The sequence below is a fragment of the Neoarius graeffei genome, chromosome 15 (genome assembly GCF_027579695.1).
Source record: "Neoarius graeffei isolate fNeoGra1 chromosome 15, fNeoGra1.pri, whole genome shotgun sequence".
Classification (NCBI taxonomy): domain Eukaryota; kingdom Metazoa; phylum Chordata; class Actinopteri; order Siluriformes; family Ariidae; genus Neoarius; species Neoarius graeffei.
The window spans coordinates 12,159,725-12,182,207 of NC_083583.1; the positions used below are offsets into that span (position 1 = coordinate 12,159,725).

At 38.4% G+C, this 22,483-nt stretch overlaps 1 protein-coding gene across 2 annotated transcripts in view; it reads right to left on the bottom strand.

The window, feature by feature from the left end:
• tdrd3 (tudor domain containing 3) overlaps nt 1–22,483 on the bottom strand; it is a 100,586-nt gene that overhangs the window by 10,007 nt on the left and 68,096 nt on the right. For both annotated transcript variants that reach the window (XM_060940856.1, XM_060940857.1), the window contains exons 9-13: nt 9,565–9,736; nt 9,270–9,392; nt 4,841–5,733; nt 4,111–4,236; nt 3,783–3,905 (exon numbers count right to left, since the gene is read on the bottom strand). In XM_060940856.1, the coding sequence (XP_060796839.1) occupies nt 3,789–3,905; nt 4,111–4,236; nt 4,841–5,733; nt 9,270–9,392; nt 9,565–9,736 (1,431 nt within the window). In that variant the 3' untranslated portion in view covers nt 3,783–3,788. The remainder of the gene's footprint in view (nt 1–3,782; nt 3,906–4,110; nt 4,237–4,840; nt 5,734–9,269; nt 9,393–9,564; nt 9,737–22,483) is intronic.

The window sequence follows — 22,483 nt, forward strand, 5'->3', positions numbered from 1 at the left end:
TTAAGTGAAAGGGATGTGTTCAAAATAATAGCAGTGTGGAGTTTAATTAGTGAGATCATTCATTCTGTGAAAAAACAGATGTCAGTCAGGTGGCCCTAATTTAAGGATGAAGCCAGCACATGTTGTACATCCATTTCTCTCTGAAAACCTGAGAAACATGGGTCGCTCCAGACACTGTTCAGAAGAACAGCGTGCTTTGATTAAAACGTTGATTGGAGAGGTAAAACGTATACTGTAAAGAAGTGCAGAAAATGATGGGCTGCTCGGCTAAAATGATCTCCAGTGCTTTAAAATGGACAGCAAAGCCAGAGAGACGTGGAAGAAAACAGAAGACTACCATTCGAATGGATCGAAGAATAGCCAGAATGGCAAAGACTCAGCCAATGATCAGCTCCAGGGTGATCAAAGACGGTCTGAAGTTACCTGTGAGTACTGTGACAATTAGAAGACGCCTGTGTGAAGCTAATCTATCGGCAAGAAGCTCCCGCAAAGCTCCACTGTTAAAAAAAAAAGACGTGCTGAAGAGGATACAATTTGCCAAAGAACACATCGACTGGCCTAAAGAGAAATGGAAAAACATTTTGTGGACTGATGAAAGTAAAATTGTTCTTTTTGGGTCCTAGGGCCGCAGACAGTTTTTCAGACGACCCCCAAACGCTGAATTCAAGCCACAGTACACTCTGAAGACAGTGAAGCATGGTGGTGCAAGCATCATGATATGGGAATGTTTCTCTTACTGTGATGTTGGGCCCATTTATCGCATACGAGCAATTCCAGCGTTATGGACGTGACACTTGAACTCAAAATGGCAACAAATGACCCAGTGCATGTTTTATTGTCTCCCAGTATTTAAACAGGTGTTGCATATTTTAAGGCTGTACCATACTGGAGAAGTGATAGAACAAGAACAATTCCCATAGTACATCTAGGGCATGCCAGAAAATGCCAATAAAAGATGCGTTATGGATGTGACAGAAAAAGTATCACTTTTCTTGGGTGACTGTACATTATCAAACTCTGTGAAATTGTAAACCTAATGTTGAAATGGAGATATCCATTTGATAGAGGGGTCCAAGGTGAATATTAAAAAAATCTTTGTTTAAAATATTTTGTATTTCATGCAGAGTTTCGGAAGGAAAAGTCAGCGTTATGGATGTGACGAAATTCCATTACGGATGTGACGCGTCTGAAATAGACATGGCATATGTTTAGAAAATCAGCAATTTAACCACCATAACCCTTTGAAAAACTCTCTAAATATCAGCTAAAACTATCAAAGTTCGTAAATAATATTTAGGATGGCTATTGTTTTGCTGTTTTTTGGATTTTAGCATACATTTCTGTGGCTTGTGGCAATAATACAGAATTGTACATGATCAAAGTTGATTTTAGCTTGGGTTTTACATTATAAGAAAGAAAGACTGACAGTGACATATTAGGTTGGTTACAAATTGGTTCAACTTATTCACATCTGTAAAATACAGGCCTAGGTGATATCTCTGGGAGTGGTTTTGATGTATTACATGTTGCTTTATTTTTGCATGGTGAGGTTGACATTTACATGGAATTGCCCATACCAGGGATCATGGATCAGTTTGCATATATCAAAATACTTGAAGAGGTCATGTTGCCTTATGCTGAAGAGGAAATGCCCTTGAAATGGGTGTTTCAACAAGACAACGACCCCAAACACACCAGTAAGCGAGCAGCATCAGGGTTCAAGACCAACAAAATGAAAGTTATGGAGTAGCCAGCCCAATCCCCGGACCTTAATCCGATAGAAAACTTGTGGGGTGACATCAAAAATGCTATTTCTGAGGCAAAACCAAGAAATGCAGAGGAACTGTGGAATGTTGTCGAATCATCCTTGGCTGGAATACCTGTTCACAGGTGCCAGAAGTTCTCAGAAACCGTGGTTATACAACTAAATATTAGTTTAGTGATTCACAGGAATACTAAATCCTTAAGATTTTTTCAGTTTATATAGTAAATATTTGGAGTTTGTAATGAAAAATGCAGACACTGCCATTTTTTTGAACAGCCCAATCTTCATTTTTCTTCATTTTCTGTAAAGTAATTAAAATATTCATACATTTTTCTTCATGTTTTGATGTAGAATATAATGTGCAGTGTTCCCAATGCATGGAAATAAAAACTATTATAAGGATTTTGAGCTTTAATACTCACGTTTTTAAACACACTGCGATTATTTTGAACACAACTGTACTTCTGGTTCTACTTCTACCTTTTCTTCTGGAAAAACCCTACTATATTTTACTACTACCACAATTCTACTACAACGTCAACTCCACTGAAAACCAATAAAACACAAGACGAGTGGAATCCTGTGTCCGAGTCCTTCCCTTTCAAGTGTGGGAAACCCATGATGCTCATATACACTTGACAAATCAGTGATGACCAGCTTACTGTGTGCAAAGAAATAAAAGCAAATTGAAGTTTATGATAAAATTTAATTTGGGCTCCTTGTGGGTTTTTTTTTTTTTGCTTAAAGGGATAGTTCGGGATTTTTGACATGAATCTGTATGGCATCCCCATCAATAGTGTCGTGCAAACACACTGACTTACCCCTGACAGCATCCTGTGAGTCCAGTTCTTGTCCAGTTTTGGTCCAGACGAAAGTAGTCCGGCAAGTTTGTTGGGGTCACGAAAGTAAAACATTTTTCGTCTCAAAACAGTATGTGCTCAAAAGAGTGATATATTTGCATCATAAAACCATTGTCAAATAAAAAGTCAGACCTCGAAATCGCTTGGCACTATTTTCTCTCCCTTCTTATCACTGCGCGCTGCCGCCAGGTGACAGCGAAACGCAGACCCGCTAAGCTGGTGGGAGACCAAGGCTGCACTCTATCCACGGCTTACACACGTGATGGCACGGAGGATGTGTATAGTGGCAGCATCTGTCCCCCCAGAGAGGATCTTTTCAAAAGCAGGACAGATTATAACTGAGAGGAGAAATAGAATCAGAATTAACTAGTTAATTGCAGCAATTAAAGGAATAGGTAGGAAAAGGAAGGTGCAAAGACACCGCGCAGCGCCTGAAAATGGGTTTTCAGGCGCTGCGCACCCGTTTTCAGGCGCTGCGCGGTGTCTTTGCGCCTGCAGCGGTGCTTTGCCTGTGCTGTGGCTGAAAATAGTTCCAGATATAAATTGGTCTAGTAAATCCCTTGTAAAATAAAATCTCAGGAGCCGTTTGGGAGCCGAAAGAGCCGGCTCCTTATAGTAAGAAGAGCCAAAAGAGCCGGCTCTCGAAAAAGAGCCGAAATTCCCATCACTAGTAAACAATGAATGAAACAGCCGTGGCTGTCACCTGGCGGCAGCGCGCAGTGATAAGAAGGGAGAGAAAATAGTGCCAAGCGATTTCGAGGTCTGACTTTTTATTTGACAACGGTTTTGTGATGCAAATATATCACTCTTTTGAGCACATACTGTTTTGAGACGAAAAACGTTTTACTTTCGTGACCCCAACAAACTTGCCGGACTACTTTCGTCTGGACAAGAACTGGACTCACAGGATGCTGTCGGGGGTAAGTCAGTGTGTTTGCACGACACTATTGATGGGGATGCCATACAGATTCATGTCAAAAATCCCGAACTATCCTTTTAAGAAAGTCAGGTTCACGGATATTCAAATTTATTCGAATATTAAACCTGTTCATTTAATTTAAATGATAAAATTTTTAGGAGTTTGAGAGCTCTGAAGTGCACTAGCTGCTGTTCGTGTGTGTGTGTGTGTGCGCGTGTGTGTGCATGCACGCGCTCACCAAACATCAGTCCCTTGCTCTGGGAGGCTGGTAATACTGCTGTGTAGGTCGAGTGCGTCTGGGCTGGCCGTCTCCTCCCCTTCGGAATTCCAGAGAAGTTTCATAGTAAATGTCGTCTTCTTCCTGTGTAGAAGACGAAAGATTAAACAGTCATTAACGGTAGCAAAATCAACAGCTGCCAACAGCTGCCAGTCAGTACACGTCTGAATGCCACCGAGTCAGATTCACACGACTATAAAACCAGATCAGCTCCATTTACACCTTTATACTCAGATTTCATTTAAAGCTCATAAGCTCAGATGAAGAATTCTCATCATCATCATCTCACCCATGTGTCCATGTGCACAGGTTTGATATTTTGAAGCAGGACTTCCTCACAGTTGCCATAGTCACTGAACACAACCACGGCTGTTGAGCCTGAGGGATGCACCGCGTCAATCACGGCCCGGTAAAACTGCGCACAGAGGAACGACAACAAGCAGCTTAAACATTCAAATATAGCGAGAGTCGAAACATAATTAACTGGTGAAACAAGCAAGCTCGTAAAAACACATCATTTAAAAAAAGAGATACGTATATGAACATCCACTTAAAGCTTTTAAATTTCACTCGATATGCCATTAACCTGCATTTTATGGCTTTCAGAGGGTCATCGCTGAATGACGAGAAGGCATCCTACTTTCAATTCTGTTTTAGGGGGAAAAAAAGGATTTGACAAAACTTACTATTTAATATACAAAGTTTAGGAGTGAGTTAATCTTTTTTTTTTTTTTTTAAATCACTGTTCGTTAATCAGAATCTCAGCAAAGCAGTATGGCCTGATTTTCCGGATAATCTGAAGACTACCTGTACGAGTTCCTCAGATTTTCATGGTTAGTCATCGAGAACAACGATTTAAATAAAATATGTTGATGTTCATTCTACGTCGATTTTTTGCAAACGGATTTTCGGCTTCATTTAGGAAATGTCAGGGCCAGGTTCATGTTAGGGCCGGTCAATGTGAAGTTATAATACTCATGATGTCATGACACGGACCGTGTCCGTACTTCTCCACTGACCTTGTTGTCCTCCCAGTAAAGTGCAAGGCACTGGTCGCCGGATTTCCAGTTTCCATGGTTACCGCTCTCTGCTTGATAACCCATCTCTGACCCTCTGTGACCTTTGATCGGTCCTGACCTCTTCTTGGGGGCGGAGTTGTAAAAGCTGTTGTTCTTGTGAGGTGGGCCTGAAGTCTGTGGTTTGATGGGACCTGTGCGTCTGGGCTCCGGATCCCCGTTTTGGAGGAGGAGCGTGTTCGGATTCCCACCTCCTTTAACAAAGTACGTCTGCCCTCCGTCGTGTGTGACGGCGGAGTCCTTCATCCCGGGAACGTGGACAGAGTTCCAGTTGCCCGTTGTGTCCCGATCGAAGTGGGTGGAGTTAGGTCTGTCTGGCCTGCCTTTCCTCTTGCTGTGCGGTTCGGGTCTGTCCATCCCAACCGATTCTAATGGTTTAGCTCCGAGTGGGCCGTTTGCTTGGTTCTTTTTATCGGCTCCGCCTGCATGGTCCAGCTCTCTCAGCCCCCGGTCTCGTTTTGAGCCCTGGGAAAAGTTCACAGACTGACCCTGTTGACCTTTTGACCTCTGGTTTCCCGCAGAGGTAGCGTTCACGTGTCCACCCTTCGCGTCCCGCCTTTCGTCTCTCCGCTGCTCTACTCCGCCTCTCCCTCTTTTCTCACCGTCGTTCCATCTCTGAGGCTGTGAAGGGATTAGAGGAGACGATTCAGCAGTGCTGGGTTTGGGGAAATCGCTGTCCCTCTGGAAGCGAGGGGGTCGGTCGTTCCTCTGCGCCCGTCCCTCGTTTCGGCTAGGCTGCTTGTTCTGAGAGGCTTCTCGGGGGAAATGATCAGGATTATGGACGCCTGTCCTGCTTGGATGCTCCTGCGCTTTCTGAGGTGGCTGTTTCTTCGTCTCTAGGGGTTCAATTAAAAGTGGGAACACTTTAGTGGCTCAAAAAAAATCCATTTCACACAGATGTCCCGCATTCATGCTAAACTTGTGCTACGATAGCATTTCCTTAAAACATTATAGCGTGCATGTCAAGTACACTCATGCCTTATGCACGGTAACGCACATGTAGCAGCAAGCAGGGTTTTATTTCTTACATATAACCTAGTGCTGGCATCCTTGAATCAAAATTGCTAGCAATCAGACAGGGTTCCTACACATTTTCAAATTTAAAATTCCAGACTTTTTCCATACTCAAATTCTCAGGTTTGGAGACTTCAGCGAACAAACAACTACTCGTATATTTAAAAGAATTACTTGAAAATCAAACAGGTACTCACATTATGACATACCACCAAAATGCATACCATATTTAGCTTGGCCTAAAATTTGTATCAGTGCCCTGTTTTTGTCATAAATATATATACACATTACACAAAATACAGGATGCCACTCTGACGCACACGTATCTGATGCACACTTCAAGACATTAAAACACAGGTGCGTGAAGATGTCAAGCACATACAGGATGTCCCGAAAAAAATGTATACACACTTTTAATCACTGTAAAGTACTGTATTGCCGCTTTTCCACTACAAACGCAGGTGAGTCGGGCTGAGCCGTGCTGTGCTGAGTCGAGCTGAGTGGGGCTATTGGAGTTGCATTTCGACTACAACCGCGCTGAACCGTGCTGGCTGGAAGTGGGTGGACACATTGGGTGGAGTTAGCGAAAGTGGGTGGACGTCACGTGATGTCGTTAAGCAGCGCAAACAGTGACATCAGTGAGCTTTTAAGCGGTAGTCTCACGACCCGAATAGTAAACAATAAACATGGAGGACATGGAGTCGTTAGTGTTGCTGGTCTTGGTTCTGTGGCTTGTTGTCACCGACAACGCCAACAGATACTGGCAAGAGCGTATAGATGAGGCGAGGCGCATAAGGCTTCAGAAATTCTCATAATTCGTAATTCTTCTTCTTCCGGGTTTACGGTGTTTACAGATCCCAGCGTGCTCGCGGGGCGTGTGTGGGCATGTGAGGACACTCCTCCTCACCAATCAGTGCACAGGGGAGTGTCTGCTCACGCCCCCAGCCTCACTCGGCTCACTGTAAAAAAAAAAGTAGTTGAGAATACTTGAAATTTCAAGGCAACAGTCTGCATTAAGAATTTTATGTTTTGCCAACGATGTGCCCATGATAATCCAAACTATGATAAAACTGTTATCTTTATTAAGAATTCTTAATTAAGTCAATTTTCAATTCCTCATTCTGCCAACATAGATTTCTCTTTTTGCTGAACAGTGGCATTCACAGTAGTGCAAAAAGGCAATTGAGGTGATCACAATTTTTTTTTTTTTAGATTTTTTGGGGCTTTTTTCACCTCTATTTGGATAGGACAGCGTAGAGACAGGAAACGAGCGGGAGAGACGGGGAGGGATCGGGAAATGACCTCGGGTCGGAACCGAACCCAGGTCCCCGGATTTATGGTATGGCGCCTTATCCACCTGAGCCACGACGCCATCACAATTTATCATTAAACTATACATGCCTTTTTTCATTGTTCTACACAATTACAAAACTTCAATATTGAAATAAAGTTTTTAAAACCCACATCGTGGGTATGGCGTCGTAGCTCAGGTGGATAAGGCACCATACCATAAACCCGGGGACCCGGGTTCGATTCCGACCCGAGGTCATTTCCCGATCCCTCCCCGTCCCTCTCTCCCGCTCATTTCCTGTCTCTACACTGTCCTATCCAAATAAAGGTGAAAAAAGCCCCCCAAAAAAGTCTGATAACCTCAATTGCCTTTTTGTACTACTGTGAATGCCACTGTTCAGCAAAAAGAGAAATCTATGTTGGCAGAATGAGGAATTGAAAATTGACTTAATTAAGAATTCTTAATAAAGATAACAGTTTTATCATAGTTTGGATTATCATGGGCACATCATTGGCAAAACATAAAATTCTTAATGCAGACTGTTGCCTTGAAATTTCAAGTATTCTCAACTATTCTTTTTTTTTTACAGTGCTCGGTTTGGCTCGCTTCAGCCCCACTCCAAAACGGTGCGAGTTTTAGGGGCTAAGCAGGGCTGAAGCGAGCTGAGTCGTGCTGTTTTTTGGTAGTCGAAACGCGAGCCGTGTCGGGCTGAAGTGAGCTGAAGCGAGCTGAAAAAGGGTAGTGGAAAAGGGCCATAAGTGTTCATTAAAATCCGTGTAATTTTCAAAGAGTAATAGAATTTACAGACACTTTATTATTTAGTCACCACCTGTTCTCAAACTGACATCCATTCTGGTCCAGTCACTGCTGACAACGCAAATCACATTCAATTCTCTTAGTATTTTTGGACATTCACTTTCAGTGACTGTTGCAGGTCTCATAGCGTAGACTATAAACATCAGTTAGAGGCAGTGATAAAACAAAGTGATGTCTGTAAATTCTATTACACCTTGAAAATGAAATGAATTTTAATAAACACCTACTTCACAATGATTCAAAGTGTGGATACGTTTTTTCGGGACACCCTGTACTGTATGTTGTGCGCACACAGAAGTTTACTGAAACTTCTAATTTGAAAACAGTCATTATGGCATTTTTTGTATTTACTATTGTGTTTTATGAAGGCCCTGTGTTAGTTCCACTGCAGATCACATTTTGTCCACATACTAAGAGATGGCAGACGTGGCCGAGACGTGGCGACCCTAACCAGTATGTAATGGCTGCAGTGCCCTTGAGCAAGGCATTTAACCCCACATTGCTCCAGGTTGTAACCATGTTGTACCCTGTAATAACTAAGTGGCTTTGGATAAACACGACAACTAAACGTAATGTAATTATAATAATAATGTAATAACAGCATTGTTCAGTTTATATGTACATTTGCGTACACAGCCTTCATATTTTTGTTGGCAGTTTTTTTTTGTCTTGGGTCGCTTGTTTTCAGGGTCCATGTGCCTTATTTTTCTAGCAAATTCTGGCAATACTGCCAAATAAGCCATAAGCATTTTTACACTGACTGGATGTGTGTTCACGCGTGTTCAAGAGGCGTTTTGTAGCAGGGGGTTTTCCTGCGTCTTGTCCAAAGTCTTGCAAGAAGCAAGCAGGTTCAGGGGGTGTGGCGGAGCGCATGCCAGTACAACAGAACACCCGTTTCCCTCCCTCCGCATTTCAACACATTTCTTTGGCAAAATTCAACTGAATGTCGGAATGTTGAGCTTCATTTTACTATGTAGCGGCAAAGGTCTGGAAACACAAATATTTCTCTATACCCTAATTTCCATTTTCCAGACTTTTCCAGACCTGGAAAATACTAAAATCAAATTCCATACTTTTCCATACTGCGTAGGAACCCTGATCAGAAAAGGCATACCGTATAGACACATACACGTTTAAATAAAAACAGATAGAGCAGCTAGACTGACTGGGTTTCCCGTCTAATATGAAAAACCAGAAATAAAAGATCACGAGGTCATAAATATACTATTCCACTGCCTTCAAATAGCGCACCATCAATAGAGAATGCTCCCATTTTAGACTCCAGGAAGTCAAAGAGCGTGCTAGGCCCTGAGGGTCTCGCTCCTCCATCCTCGTCATCATCCTGCCTGGATTTTCCTCGCCCTCTGCCCTTGCCTGATAGAGAGAAGACCAGAATCATCATACCGCCCAAAAAAAAAAAATCATATTAGTTTGACTCGGACATGGTATAAAAATTCCACACATCCAGAAATACCACGGGAAGCAGCTTAGAGCACTAGCGTAAATGGAGCGTTCTTATCTGAGGCTAACTGTATGATGAGTCTACCTCTGGGCGGTGGGCGACTCGGTTCCACGGGGGCCGCTTTGGCCTGGTTGGCTCCTGCTAGCAGGGAGTTAAGTGCTGCCTCCACGTTATTGTTGTTATCCAGCAGTGCCTGTCTGACTGCCTCTTTACTGAAACCCATTTCCATGATATCCCTTAGAGCCCGCTCGTCCACCTGCAATTATACAGAACACATGAAACCATGGTAGTGAGAGGCAGATACGGTATACTGGACACTGCACCAATGTAGATAGTAAACCACGTACACAACAGCCTGGAGTGATCAGCTTCTATTTTGAAGCACCACTAAAAACCTTTTCATTTGGAAACTGAATGAATACGTTACACACGTAGCTCTGTCCACTCACAAACCATGTCCGAAAGTATTATATACTGTATAATGCAATGTATTATAACGAATGTATTATATACTGTATAACGCTATAGTGTGTACTCTATACTGCATATTACACAGTCTACTGCGCAACATACTGTATATATTATTCACTGCATGCTGTGTCCTGTATACGGCGTGTCTTTGGTGCACTGGAAAACGTACCTTCTTTACAAACTGCCGCCTGAATACAGTGTACCGAGTACTGCATACTACACATTATGCAGTCTATACTACATACGGAATACTCCATCCGGCATACAGTACGCTGTAAAAATTCAGCCTGAACATTACATAACCTGGGTGTCTTTGGTGTACTGGAAATTCACATGACTCACAAACTGGGTGTTGAATATGGTGTAGTATGTACTACATACTTAATATTACATTTTCTATACGACATTCTGCATTCTGCGCATTACATACTGTGTTCTGCATACAACATGCTGAATATTTTATACTGTCTATGGCATACTGCATTCTGTGTACTTTATACTGCATATTACATACTGTGTTCTGTATAGTACGTATGCCGTTCTGTATCCAACATATTCCGTTCAGTATACCACATACTGCATTCTGTACACAGTGTGCTACATACTGAATATTTTAGTGTGTATTACAACCCCGATTCCAAAAGAGTTGGGACAAAGTACAAATTGTAAAATAAAAACGGAATGCAATAATTTACAAATCTCAAAAACTGATATTGTATTCACAATAGAACATAGACAACATATCAAATGTCGAAAGTGAGACATTTTGAAATTTCATGCCAAATATTGGCTCATTTGAAATTTCATGACTGCAACACATCTCAGAAAAGTTGGGACAGGGGCAATAAGAGGCTGGAAAAGTTAAAGGTACAAAAAAGGAACAGCTGGAGGACCAAACTGCAACTCATTAGGTCAATTGGCAATAGGTCATTAACATGACTGGGTATAAAAAGAGCATCTTGGAGTGGCAGCGGCTCTCAGAAGTAAAGATGGGAAGAGGATCACCAATCCCCCTAATTCTGCACCGACAAATAGTGGAGCAATATCAGAAAGGAGTTCGACAGTGTAAAATTGCAAAGAGTTTGAACATATCATCATCTACAGTGCATAACATCATCAAAAGATTCAGAGAACCTGGAAGAATCTCTGTGCGTAAGGGTCAAGGCTGGAAAACCATACTGGGTGCCCGTGATCTTCGGGCCCTTAAGGCCTCTGCATGCTCTTGCGACAAGGTTTTCGCAGATAGCTTTTCGCAGACAGTTGTAATTTATCGTTGAGCGGGGAGTAATAGGCGTGCACGATGTTCTTCACCGCCACAACGCAAGGGGGCGCGAAGTCGCTAGGAGTAGTTGGTGGGTGTGGTTAGTGGAGTGTTTATCCTCCGGTTACTTATAATGACTAGAACTGGAGTCGTATAGATGTCCGTACTTCCTCACTTCCTCGATCAACCGCTCTTCGTGCTGCTCCATCTTCGCTCGTGTTTTTAAAAATGGCGGTCGTGAAAACAAACCAAACCGGGAAAGTAGGGAAGCGGAAGTGCGTGTACAGCGGATGTAGAGTGGACCAATCAGAGCCCTCGTCTGCGACGCTGTCTGCGAGGCTTCTGCGGTGGTCACAAATTTTGGGAGGTGCGCGCAGAGCGTCTGCGAAGGTGGGGGGGCTACGCAGACACCATCTGCGACGCCATCTGCGAGGACTGCGTTGTCCGCATAAATTGGCCTTTAGACGGCACTGCATCACATACAGGCATGCTTCCGTACTGGAAATCACAATGGGCTCAGGAATATTTCCAGAGAACATTATCTGTGAACACAGTTCACCGTGCCATCCGCCGTTGCCAGCTAAAACTCTATAGTTCAAAGAAGAAGCCGTATCTAAACATGATCCAGAAGCGCAGACGTCTTCTCTGGGCCAAGGCTCATTTAAAATGGACTGTGGCAAAGTGGAAAACTGTTCTGTGGTCAGATTAATCAAAATTTGAAGTTCTTTATGGAAATCAGGGACGCCGTGTCATTCAGACTAAAGAGGAAAAGGACGACCCAAGTTGTTATCAGCGCTCAGTTCAGAAGCCTGCATCTCTGATGGTATGGGGTTGCATTAGTGCGTGTGGCATGGGCAGCTTACACATCTGGAAAGACACCATCAATGCTGAAAGGTATATCCAGGTTCTAGAGCAACATATGCTCCCATCCAGACGACGTCTCTTTCAGGGAAGACCTTGCACTTTCCAACATGACAATGCCAAACCACATACTGCATCAATTACAGCATCATGGCTGCATAGAAGAAGGGTCCGGGTACTGAACTGGCCAGCCTGCAGTCCAGATCTTTCACCCATAGAAAACATTTGGCGCATCATAAAATGGAAGATACGACAAAAAAAAGACCTAAGACAGTTGAGCACCTAGAATCCTACATTAGACAAGAATGGGTTAACATTCCTATCCCTAAACTTGAGCAACTTGTCTCCTCAGTCCCCAGACGTTTACAGACTGTTGTAAAGAGAAAAGGGGATGTCTCACAGTGGTAAACATGGCCTTGTCCCAACTTTGAGATGCGTTGTTGTCATGAAATTAAAAAAAAAAAAAAAAAAAAAAAACCACCTAATTTTTCTCTTTAAATGATACATTTTCTCAGTTTAAACATTTGATATGTCATCTATGTTCTATTCTGAATAAAATATGGAACTTTGAAACTTCCACATCACTGCATTCCGTTTTTATTTACAATTTGTACTTTGTACCAACATTTTTTGAAATCGGGGTTGTACATACTGCGCTCTGTATACGACATACTGAATATTTTATAGTGGTGGGCAAAAGTTTACATACCCCAACAGAATGTTTTGTTTCTTGGCTATTTCTAAGAGAAATTGAATGATAATACAGAAAAACCTTTATTTCACTTGTGGTTAATGGTTGGCTGAAGCCATTTATTGTCAAGAAAATGTTAACTCTTTTTAAACCATTATGACAACAAAAAAACTACACAAATGACCCTGATCAAAAGTTTACATACCCCAATTCTTAATACTGTGTATTTCCCCCTTTAACATCAATAACAGCTTGAAGTCTTTTGTGATCGTTGTCAATGAGTCTCTTTATCTTTTCAGATGGTAAAGCTGCCCATTCTTCTTGCCAAAAAGCCTCCAGTTCCTGTAAAGTCTGGGGCTGTCTTGCATGGACTGCAAGTTTGAGGTCTCCCCAGAGTGGCTCAATAATGTTGAGGTCAGGAGACTGAGATGGCCACTCTAAGACCTTCACTTTATGCTGTTGTAGCCACTGACAAGTTGATTTGACCTTGTGTTTTGGATCATTGTCGTGCTGGAATGTCCAAGTTTGTCCTATGCGCAGCTTCCGGGCTGAGGCGTGTAGATTTTCCTCCAGTATTTTTTGATAAGTGACTGCATTCATCCTGCCATCAACTCTTACCAAATTTCCAGTGCCTTTGTAGTTCACACATCCCCAAAACATCAGAGATCCACCACCATGTTTCACTGTGGGAATGGTGTACTTTTCATCATAGGCCTTGTTGATTCCTCGCCAGATGTAACGTTTAGTGTTGTGCCCAAAAAGTTTAATTTTGGTCTCATCACTCCACACAACTTTTTGCCAGAAGGTTTGGGGTGTGTCTCTGTGCAGTCTGGCATATCGTAGACGGGCTTCTTTGTGGCATTTGCGTAGAAGGGCTTTCTTCTGGCAACTCGCCCATGCAGCCCATTTCTTCTCAAGAGTCTCCTAATTGTACTCTTTGAAACATCCACATCAACTTGTTTCAGAGAATCTCAAAGTTCACCAGATGTTATTTGGGGCTTCTTCTTTACATCACGCACAATTCTTCTAGCAGTGGTGGGTGAAATTTTTCTTGGTCTACCTGAACGGGCTTTGGTGTCTACAGAGCCCCTGACTTTCCACTTCTTAATTATTGTTTGAACAGTGCTGACTGACATTTTTAATTGCTTTGATATTTTCTTATATCCCTTCCCTGATTTATAAAGTTCAACTACCTTTTCACGCAGGTCCTTTGACAATTCCTTTGATTTTCCCATGGTTCAATCTCAAAGATGACGCGCAGCACTGGATGAGGGATAAAAGGTTCTCTCAAAAGTCCAGCAATTTACTTTTATTTTCACCCACTAATTAGAAGAAAACAGATCACAGGTGAAGGTAGTTGCCTTTAATTGCCATTCAGTCCTGTTTATGTCAAATTGTGTACAGGTTTTCAGCCCAATTCACAGGGGTATGTAAACTTTTGATCAGGGTCATTTAGGTAGTTTTTGTTGTTTTCATGGTTTTCAAAGAGTAAACGCAGTAATGAATGCAATAAATAGCTTCAGCCAACCATTAACCACAAGTGAAAAAGGTTTTTGTGTATTATCATTCAATTTCTCTTAGAAATAGGCAAGAAAAGAAACATTCTGTTGGGGTATAGAAACTTTTGCCCACCACTGTATATAGTGTGTATTACATACTGCGTTCTGTATACGACATACTGAATATTTTATATAGTGTGTATTACATACTGCGTTCTGTATAAGACATACTGAATATTTTATCGTGTGTATTACATACTGCGTTCTGTATACGACATACTGAATATTTTATATAGTGTGTATTACATACTGCGTTCTGTATACGACATACTGAATATTTTATCGTGTGTATTACATACTGCGCTCTGTATACGACATACTGAATATTTTATATAGTGTGTATTACATACTGCGCTCTGTATACGACATACTGAATATTTTATCGTGTGTATTACATACTGCGCTCTGTATACGACATACTGAATATTTTATATAGTGTGTATTACATACTGCGCTCTGTATACGACATACTGAATATTTTATATAGTGTGTATTACATACTGCGCTCTGTATACGACATACTGAATATTTTATATAGTGTGTATTACATACTGCGCTCTGTATACGACATACTGAATATTTTATAGTGTGTATTACATACTGCGCTCTGTATACGACATACTGAATATTTTATATAGTGTGTATTACATACTGCGCTCTGTATACGACATACTGAATATTTTAGTGTGTATTACATACTGCGCTCTGTATACGACATACTGAATATTTTATCGTGTGTATTACATACTGCGCTCTGTATACGACATACTGAATATTTTATCGTGTGTATTACATACTGCGCTCTGTATACGACATACTGAATATTTTATCGTGTGTATTACATACTGCGCTCTGTATACGACATACTGAATATTTTATCGTGTGTATTACATACTGCGTTCTGTATACGACATACTGAATATTTTATCGTGTGTATTACATACTGCGTTCTGTATACGACATACTGAATATTTTATATAGTATTACATACTGCGTTCTGTATACGACATACTGAATATTTTATCGTGTGTATTACATACTGCGCTCTGTATACGACATACTGAATATTTTATCGTGTGTATTACATACTGAGTTCTGTATACGACATACTGAATATTTTATATAGTATTACATACTGCGTTCTGTATACGACATACTGAATATTTTATCGTGTGTATTACATACTGCGCTCTGTATACGACATACTGAATATTTTATCGTGTGTATTACATACTGCGTTCTGTATACGACATACTGAATATTTTATATAGTGTGTATTACATACTGCGTTCTGTATACGACATACTGAATATTTTATCGTGTGTATTACATACTGCGCTCTGTATACGACATACTGAATATTTTATCGTGTGTATTACATACTGCGTTCTGTATACGACATACTGGATATTTTATATAGTGTGTATTACATACTGCGCTCTGTATACGACATACTGAATATTTTATCGTGTGTATTACATACTGCGTTCTGTATACGACATACTGAATATTTTATCGTGTGTATTACATACTGCGTTCTGTATACGACATACTGAATATTTTATATAGTATTACATACTGCGTTCTGTATACGACATACTGAATATTTTATAGTGTGTATTACATACTGCGCTCTGTATATGACATACTGAATATTTTATATAGTGTGTATTACATACTGCGCTCTGTATACGACATACTGAATATTTTATATAGTGTGTATTACATACTGCGTTCTGTATACGACATACTGAATATTTTATATAGTGTGTATTACATACTGCGTTCTGTATACGACATACTGAATATTTTATATAGTATTACATACTGCGCTCTGTATACGACATACTGAATATTTTATATAGTGTGTATTACATACTGCGCTCTGTATACGACATACTGAATATTTTATATAGTATTACATACTGCGTTCTGTATACGACATACTGAATATTTTATATAGTGTGTATTACATACTGCGTTCTGTATACGACATACTGAATATTTTATCGTGTGTATTACATACTGCGTTCTGTATACGACATACTGAATATTTTATATAGTGTGTATTACATACTGCGCTCTGTATACGACATACTGAATATTTTATATAGTATTACATACTGCGTTCTGTATACGACATACTGAATATTTTATCGTGTGTATTACATACTGCGTTCTGTATACGACATACTGAATATTTTATATAGTGTGTATTACATACTGCGCTCTGTATACGACATACTGAATATTTTATATAGTATTACATACTGCGTTCTGTATACGACATACTGAATATTTTATATAGTGTGTATTACATACTGCGCTCTGTATACGACATACTGAATATTTTATATAGTGTGTATTACATACTGCGTTCTGTATACGACATACTGAATATTTTATATAGTGTGTCTTACATACTGCGCTCTGTATACGACATACTGAATATTTTATATAGTGTGTATTACATACTGCGTTCTGTATACGACATACTGAATATTTTATATAGTGTGTATTACATACTGCGTTCTGTATACGACATACTGAATATTTTATATAGTGTGTATTACATACTGCGTTCTGTATAAGACATACTGAATATTTTATCGTGTGTATTACATACTGCGTTCTGTATACGACATACTGAATATTTTATATAGTGTGTATTACATACTGCGTTCTGTATACGACATACTGAATATTTTATATAGTGTGTATTACATACTGCGTTCTGTATACGACATACTGAATATTTTATATAGTGTGTATTACATACTGCGTTCTGTATAAGACATACTGAATATTTTATCGTGTGTATTACATACTGCGTTCTGTATACGACATACTGAATATTTTATATAGTGTGTATTACATACTGCGTTCTGTATACGACATACTGAATATTTTATCGTGTGTATTACATACTGCGCTCTGTATACGACATACTGAATATTTTATATAGTGTGTATTACATACTGCGCTCTGTATACGACATACTGAATATTTTATATAGTGTGTATTACATACTGCGCTCTGTATACGACATACTGAATATTTTATCGTGTGTATTACATACTGCGCTCTGTATACGACATACTGAATATTTTATATAGTGTGTATTACATACTGCGCTCTGTATACGACATACTGAATATTTTATATAGTGTGTATTACATACTGCGCTCTGTATACGACATACTGAATATTTTATATAGTGTGTATTACATACTGCGCTCTGTATACGACATACTGAATATTTTATAGTGTGTATTACATACTGCGCTCTGTATACGACATACTGAATATTTTATATAGTGTGTATTACATACTGCGTTCTGTATACGACATACTGAATATTTTATATAGTGTGTATTACATACTGCGTTCTGTATACGACATACTGAATATTTTATATAGTATTACATACTGCGCTCTGTATACGACATACTGAATATTTTATATAGTGTGTATTACATACTGCGCTCTGTATACGACATACTGAATATTTTATATAGTATTACATACTGCGTTCTGTATACGACATACTGAATATTTTATATAGTGTGTATTACATACTGCGTTCTGTATACGACATACTGAATATTTTATCGTGTGTATTACATACTGCGTTCTGTATACGACATACTGAATATTTTATATAGTGTGTATTACATACTGCGCTCTGTATACGACATACTGAATATTTTATCGTGTGTATTACATACTGCGCTCTGTATACGACATACTGAATATTTTATATAGTGTGTATTACATACTGCGCTCTGTATACGACATACTGAATATTTTATATAGTGTGTATTACATACTGCGCTCTGTATACGACATACTGAATATTTTATATAGTGTGTATTACATACTGCGCTCTGTATACGACATACTGAATATTTTATAGTGTGTATTACATACTGCGCTCTGTATACGACATACTGAATATTTTATATAGTGTGTATTACATACTGCGCTCTGTATACGACATACTGAATATTTTATAGTGTGTATTACATACTGCGCTCTGTATACGACATACTGAATATTTTATCGTGTGTATTACATACTGCGCTCTGTATACGACATACTGAATATTTTATCGTGTGTATTACATACTGCGCTCTGTATACGACATACTGAATATTTTATCGTGTGTATTACATACTGCGCTCTGTATACGACATACTGAATATTTTATCGTGTGTATTACATACTGCGTTCTGTATACGACATACTGAATATTTTATCGTGTGTATTACATACTGCGTTCTGTATACGACATACTGAATATTTTATATAGTATTACATACTGCGTTCTGTATACGACATACTGAATATTTTATCGTGTGTATTACATACTGCGCTCTGTATACGACATACTGAATATTTTATCGTGTGTATTACATACTGAGTTCTGTATACGACATACTGAATATTTTATATAGTATTACATACTGCGTTCTGTATACGACATACTGAATATTTTATCGTGTGTATTACATACTGCGCTCTGTATACGACATACTGAATATTTTATCGTGTGTATTACATACTGCGTTCTGTATACGACATACTGAATATTTTATATAGTGTGTATTACATACTGCGTTCTGTATACGACATACTGAATATTTTATCGTGTGTATTACATACTGCGCTCTGTATACGACATACTGAATATTTTATCGTGTGTATTACATACTGCGTTCTGTATACGACATACTGAATATTTTATATAGTGTGTATTACATACTGCGTTCTGTATAAGACATACTGAATATTTTATCGTGTGTATTACATACTGCGTTCTGTATACGACATACTGAATATTTTATATAGTGTGTATTACATACTGCGTTCTGTATACGACATACTGAATATTTTATCGTGTGTATTACATACTGCGCTCTGTATACGACATACTGAATATTTTATATAGTGTGTATTACATACTGCGCTCTGTATACGACATACTGAATATTTTATATAGTGTGTATTACATACTGCGCTCTGTATACGACATACTGAATATTTTATCGTGTGTATTACATACTGCGCTCTGTATACGACATACTGAATATTTTATATAGTGTGTATTACATACTGCGCTCTGTATACGACATACTGAATATTTTATATAGTGTGTATTACATACTGCGCTCTGTATACGACATACTGAATATTTTATATAGTGTGTATTACATACTGCGCTCTGTATACGACATACTGAATATTTTATAGTGTGTATTACATACTGCGCTCTGTATACGACATACTGAATATTTTATATAGTGTGTATTACATACTGCGCTCTGTATACGACATACTGAATATTTTATAGTGTGTATTACATACTGCGCTCTGTATACGACATACTGAATATTTTATCGTGTGTATTACATACTGCGCTCTGTATACGACATACTGAATATTTTATCGTGTGTATTACATACTGCGCTCTGTATACGACATACTGAATATTTTATCGTGTGTATTACATACTGCGCTCTGTATACGACATACTGAATATTTTATCGTGTGTATTACATACTGCGTTCTGTATACGACATACTGAATATTTTATCGTGTGTATTACATACTGCGTTCTGTATACGACATACTGAATATTTTATATAGTATTACATACTGCGTTCTGTATACGACATACTGAATATTTTATCGTGTGTATTACATACTGCGCTCTGTATACGACATACTGAATATTTTATCGTGTGTATTACATACTGCGTTCTGTATACGACATACTGAATATTTTATATAGTGTGTATTACATACTGCGTTCTGTATACGACATACTGAATATTTTATCGTGTGTATTACATACTGCGCTCTGTATACGACATACTGAATATTTTATCGTGTGTATTACATACTGCGTTCTGTATACGACATACTGAATATTTTATATAGTGTGTATTACATACTGCGCTCTGTATACGACATACTGAATATTTTATCGTGTGTATTACATACTGCGTTCTGTATACGACATACTGAATATTTTATCGTGTGTATTACATACTGCGTTCTGTATACGACATACTGAATATTTTATATAGTATTACATACTGCGTTCTGTATACGACATACTGAATATTTTATAGTGTGTATTACATACTGCGCTCTGTATATGACATACTGAATATTTTATATAGTGTGTATTACATACTGCGCTCTGTATACGACATACTGAATATTTTATATAGTGTGTATTACATACTGCGCTCTGTATACGACATACTGAATATTTTATATAGTATTACATACTGCGCTCTGTATACGACATACTGAATATTTTATATAGTGTGTATTACATACTGCGCTCTGTATACGACATACTGAATATTTTATATAGTATTACATACTGCGTTCTGTATACGACATACTGAATATTTTATATAGTGTGTATTACATACTGCGTTCTGTATACGACATACTGAATATTTTATCGTGTGTATTACATACTGCGTTCTGTATACGACATACTGAATATTTTATATAGTGTGTATTACATACTGCGCTCTGTATACGACATACTGAATATTTTATATAGTATTACATACTGCGTTCTGTATACGACATACTGAATATTTTATCGTGTGTATTACATACTGCGTTCTGTATACGACATACTGAATATTTTATATAGTGTGTATTACATACTGCGCTCTGTATACGACATACTGAATATTTTATATAGTATTACATACTGCGTTCTGTATACGACATACTGAATATTTTATATAGTGTGTATTACATACTGCGCTCTGTATACGACATACTGAATATTTTATATAGTGTGTATTACATACTGCGCTCTGTATACGACATACTGAATATTTTATATAGTGTGTATTACATACTGCGTTCTGTATACGACATACTGAATATTTTATATAGTGTGTCTTACATACTGCGCTCTGTATACGACATACTGAATATTTTATATAGTGTGTATTACATACTGCGTTCTGTATACGACATACTGAATATTTTATATAGTGTGTATTACATACTGCGTTCTGTATACGACATACTGAATATTTTATATAGTGTGTATTACATACTGCGTTCTGTATAAGACATACTGAATATTTTATCGTGTGTATTACATACTGCGTTCTGTATACGACATACTGAATATTTTATATAGTGTGTATTACATACTGCGTTCTGTATACGACATACTGAATATTTTATCGTGTGTATTACATACTGCGCTCTGTATACGACATACTGAATATTTTATATAGTGTGTATTACATACTGCGCTCTGTATACGACATACTGAATATTTTATATAGTGTGTATTACATACTGCGCTCTGTATACGACATACTGAATATTTTATCGTGTGTATTACATACTGCGCTCTGTATACGACATACTGAATATTTTATATAGTGTGTATTACATACTGCGCTCTGTATACGACATACTGAATATTTTATATAGTGTGTATTATATACTGCGCTCTGTATACGACATACTGAATATTTTATATAGTGTGTATTACATACTGCGCTCTGTATACGACATACTGAATATTTTATAGTGTGTATTACATACTGCGCTCTGTATACGACATACTGAATATTTTATATAGTGTGTATTACATACTGCGTTCTGTATACGACATACTGAATATTTTATATAGTGTGTATTACATACTGCGTTCTGTATACGACATACTGAATATTTTATATAGTATTACATACTGCGCTCTGTATACGACATACTGAATATTTTATATAGTGTGTATTACATACTGCGCTCTGTATACGACATACTGAATATTTTATATAGTATTACATACTGCGTTCTGTATACGACATACTGAATATTTTATATAGTGTGTATTACATACTGCGTTCTGTATACGACATACTGAATATTTTATCGTGTGTATTACATACTGCGTTCTGTATACGACATACTGAATATTTTATATAGTGTGTATTACATACTGCGCTCTGTATACGACATACTGAATATTTTATATAGTATTACATACTGCGTTCTGTATACGACATACTGAATATTTTATCGTGTGTATTACATACTGCGTTCTGTATACGACATACTGAATATTTTATATAGTGTGTATTACATACTGCGCTCTGTATA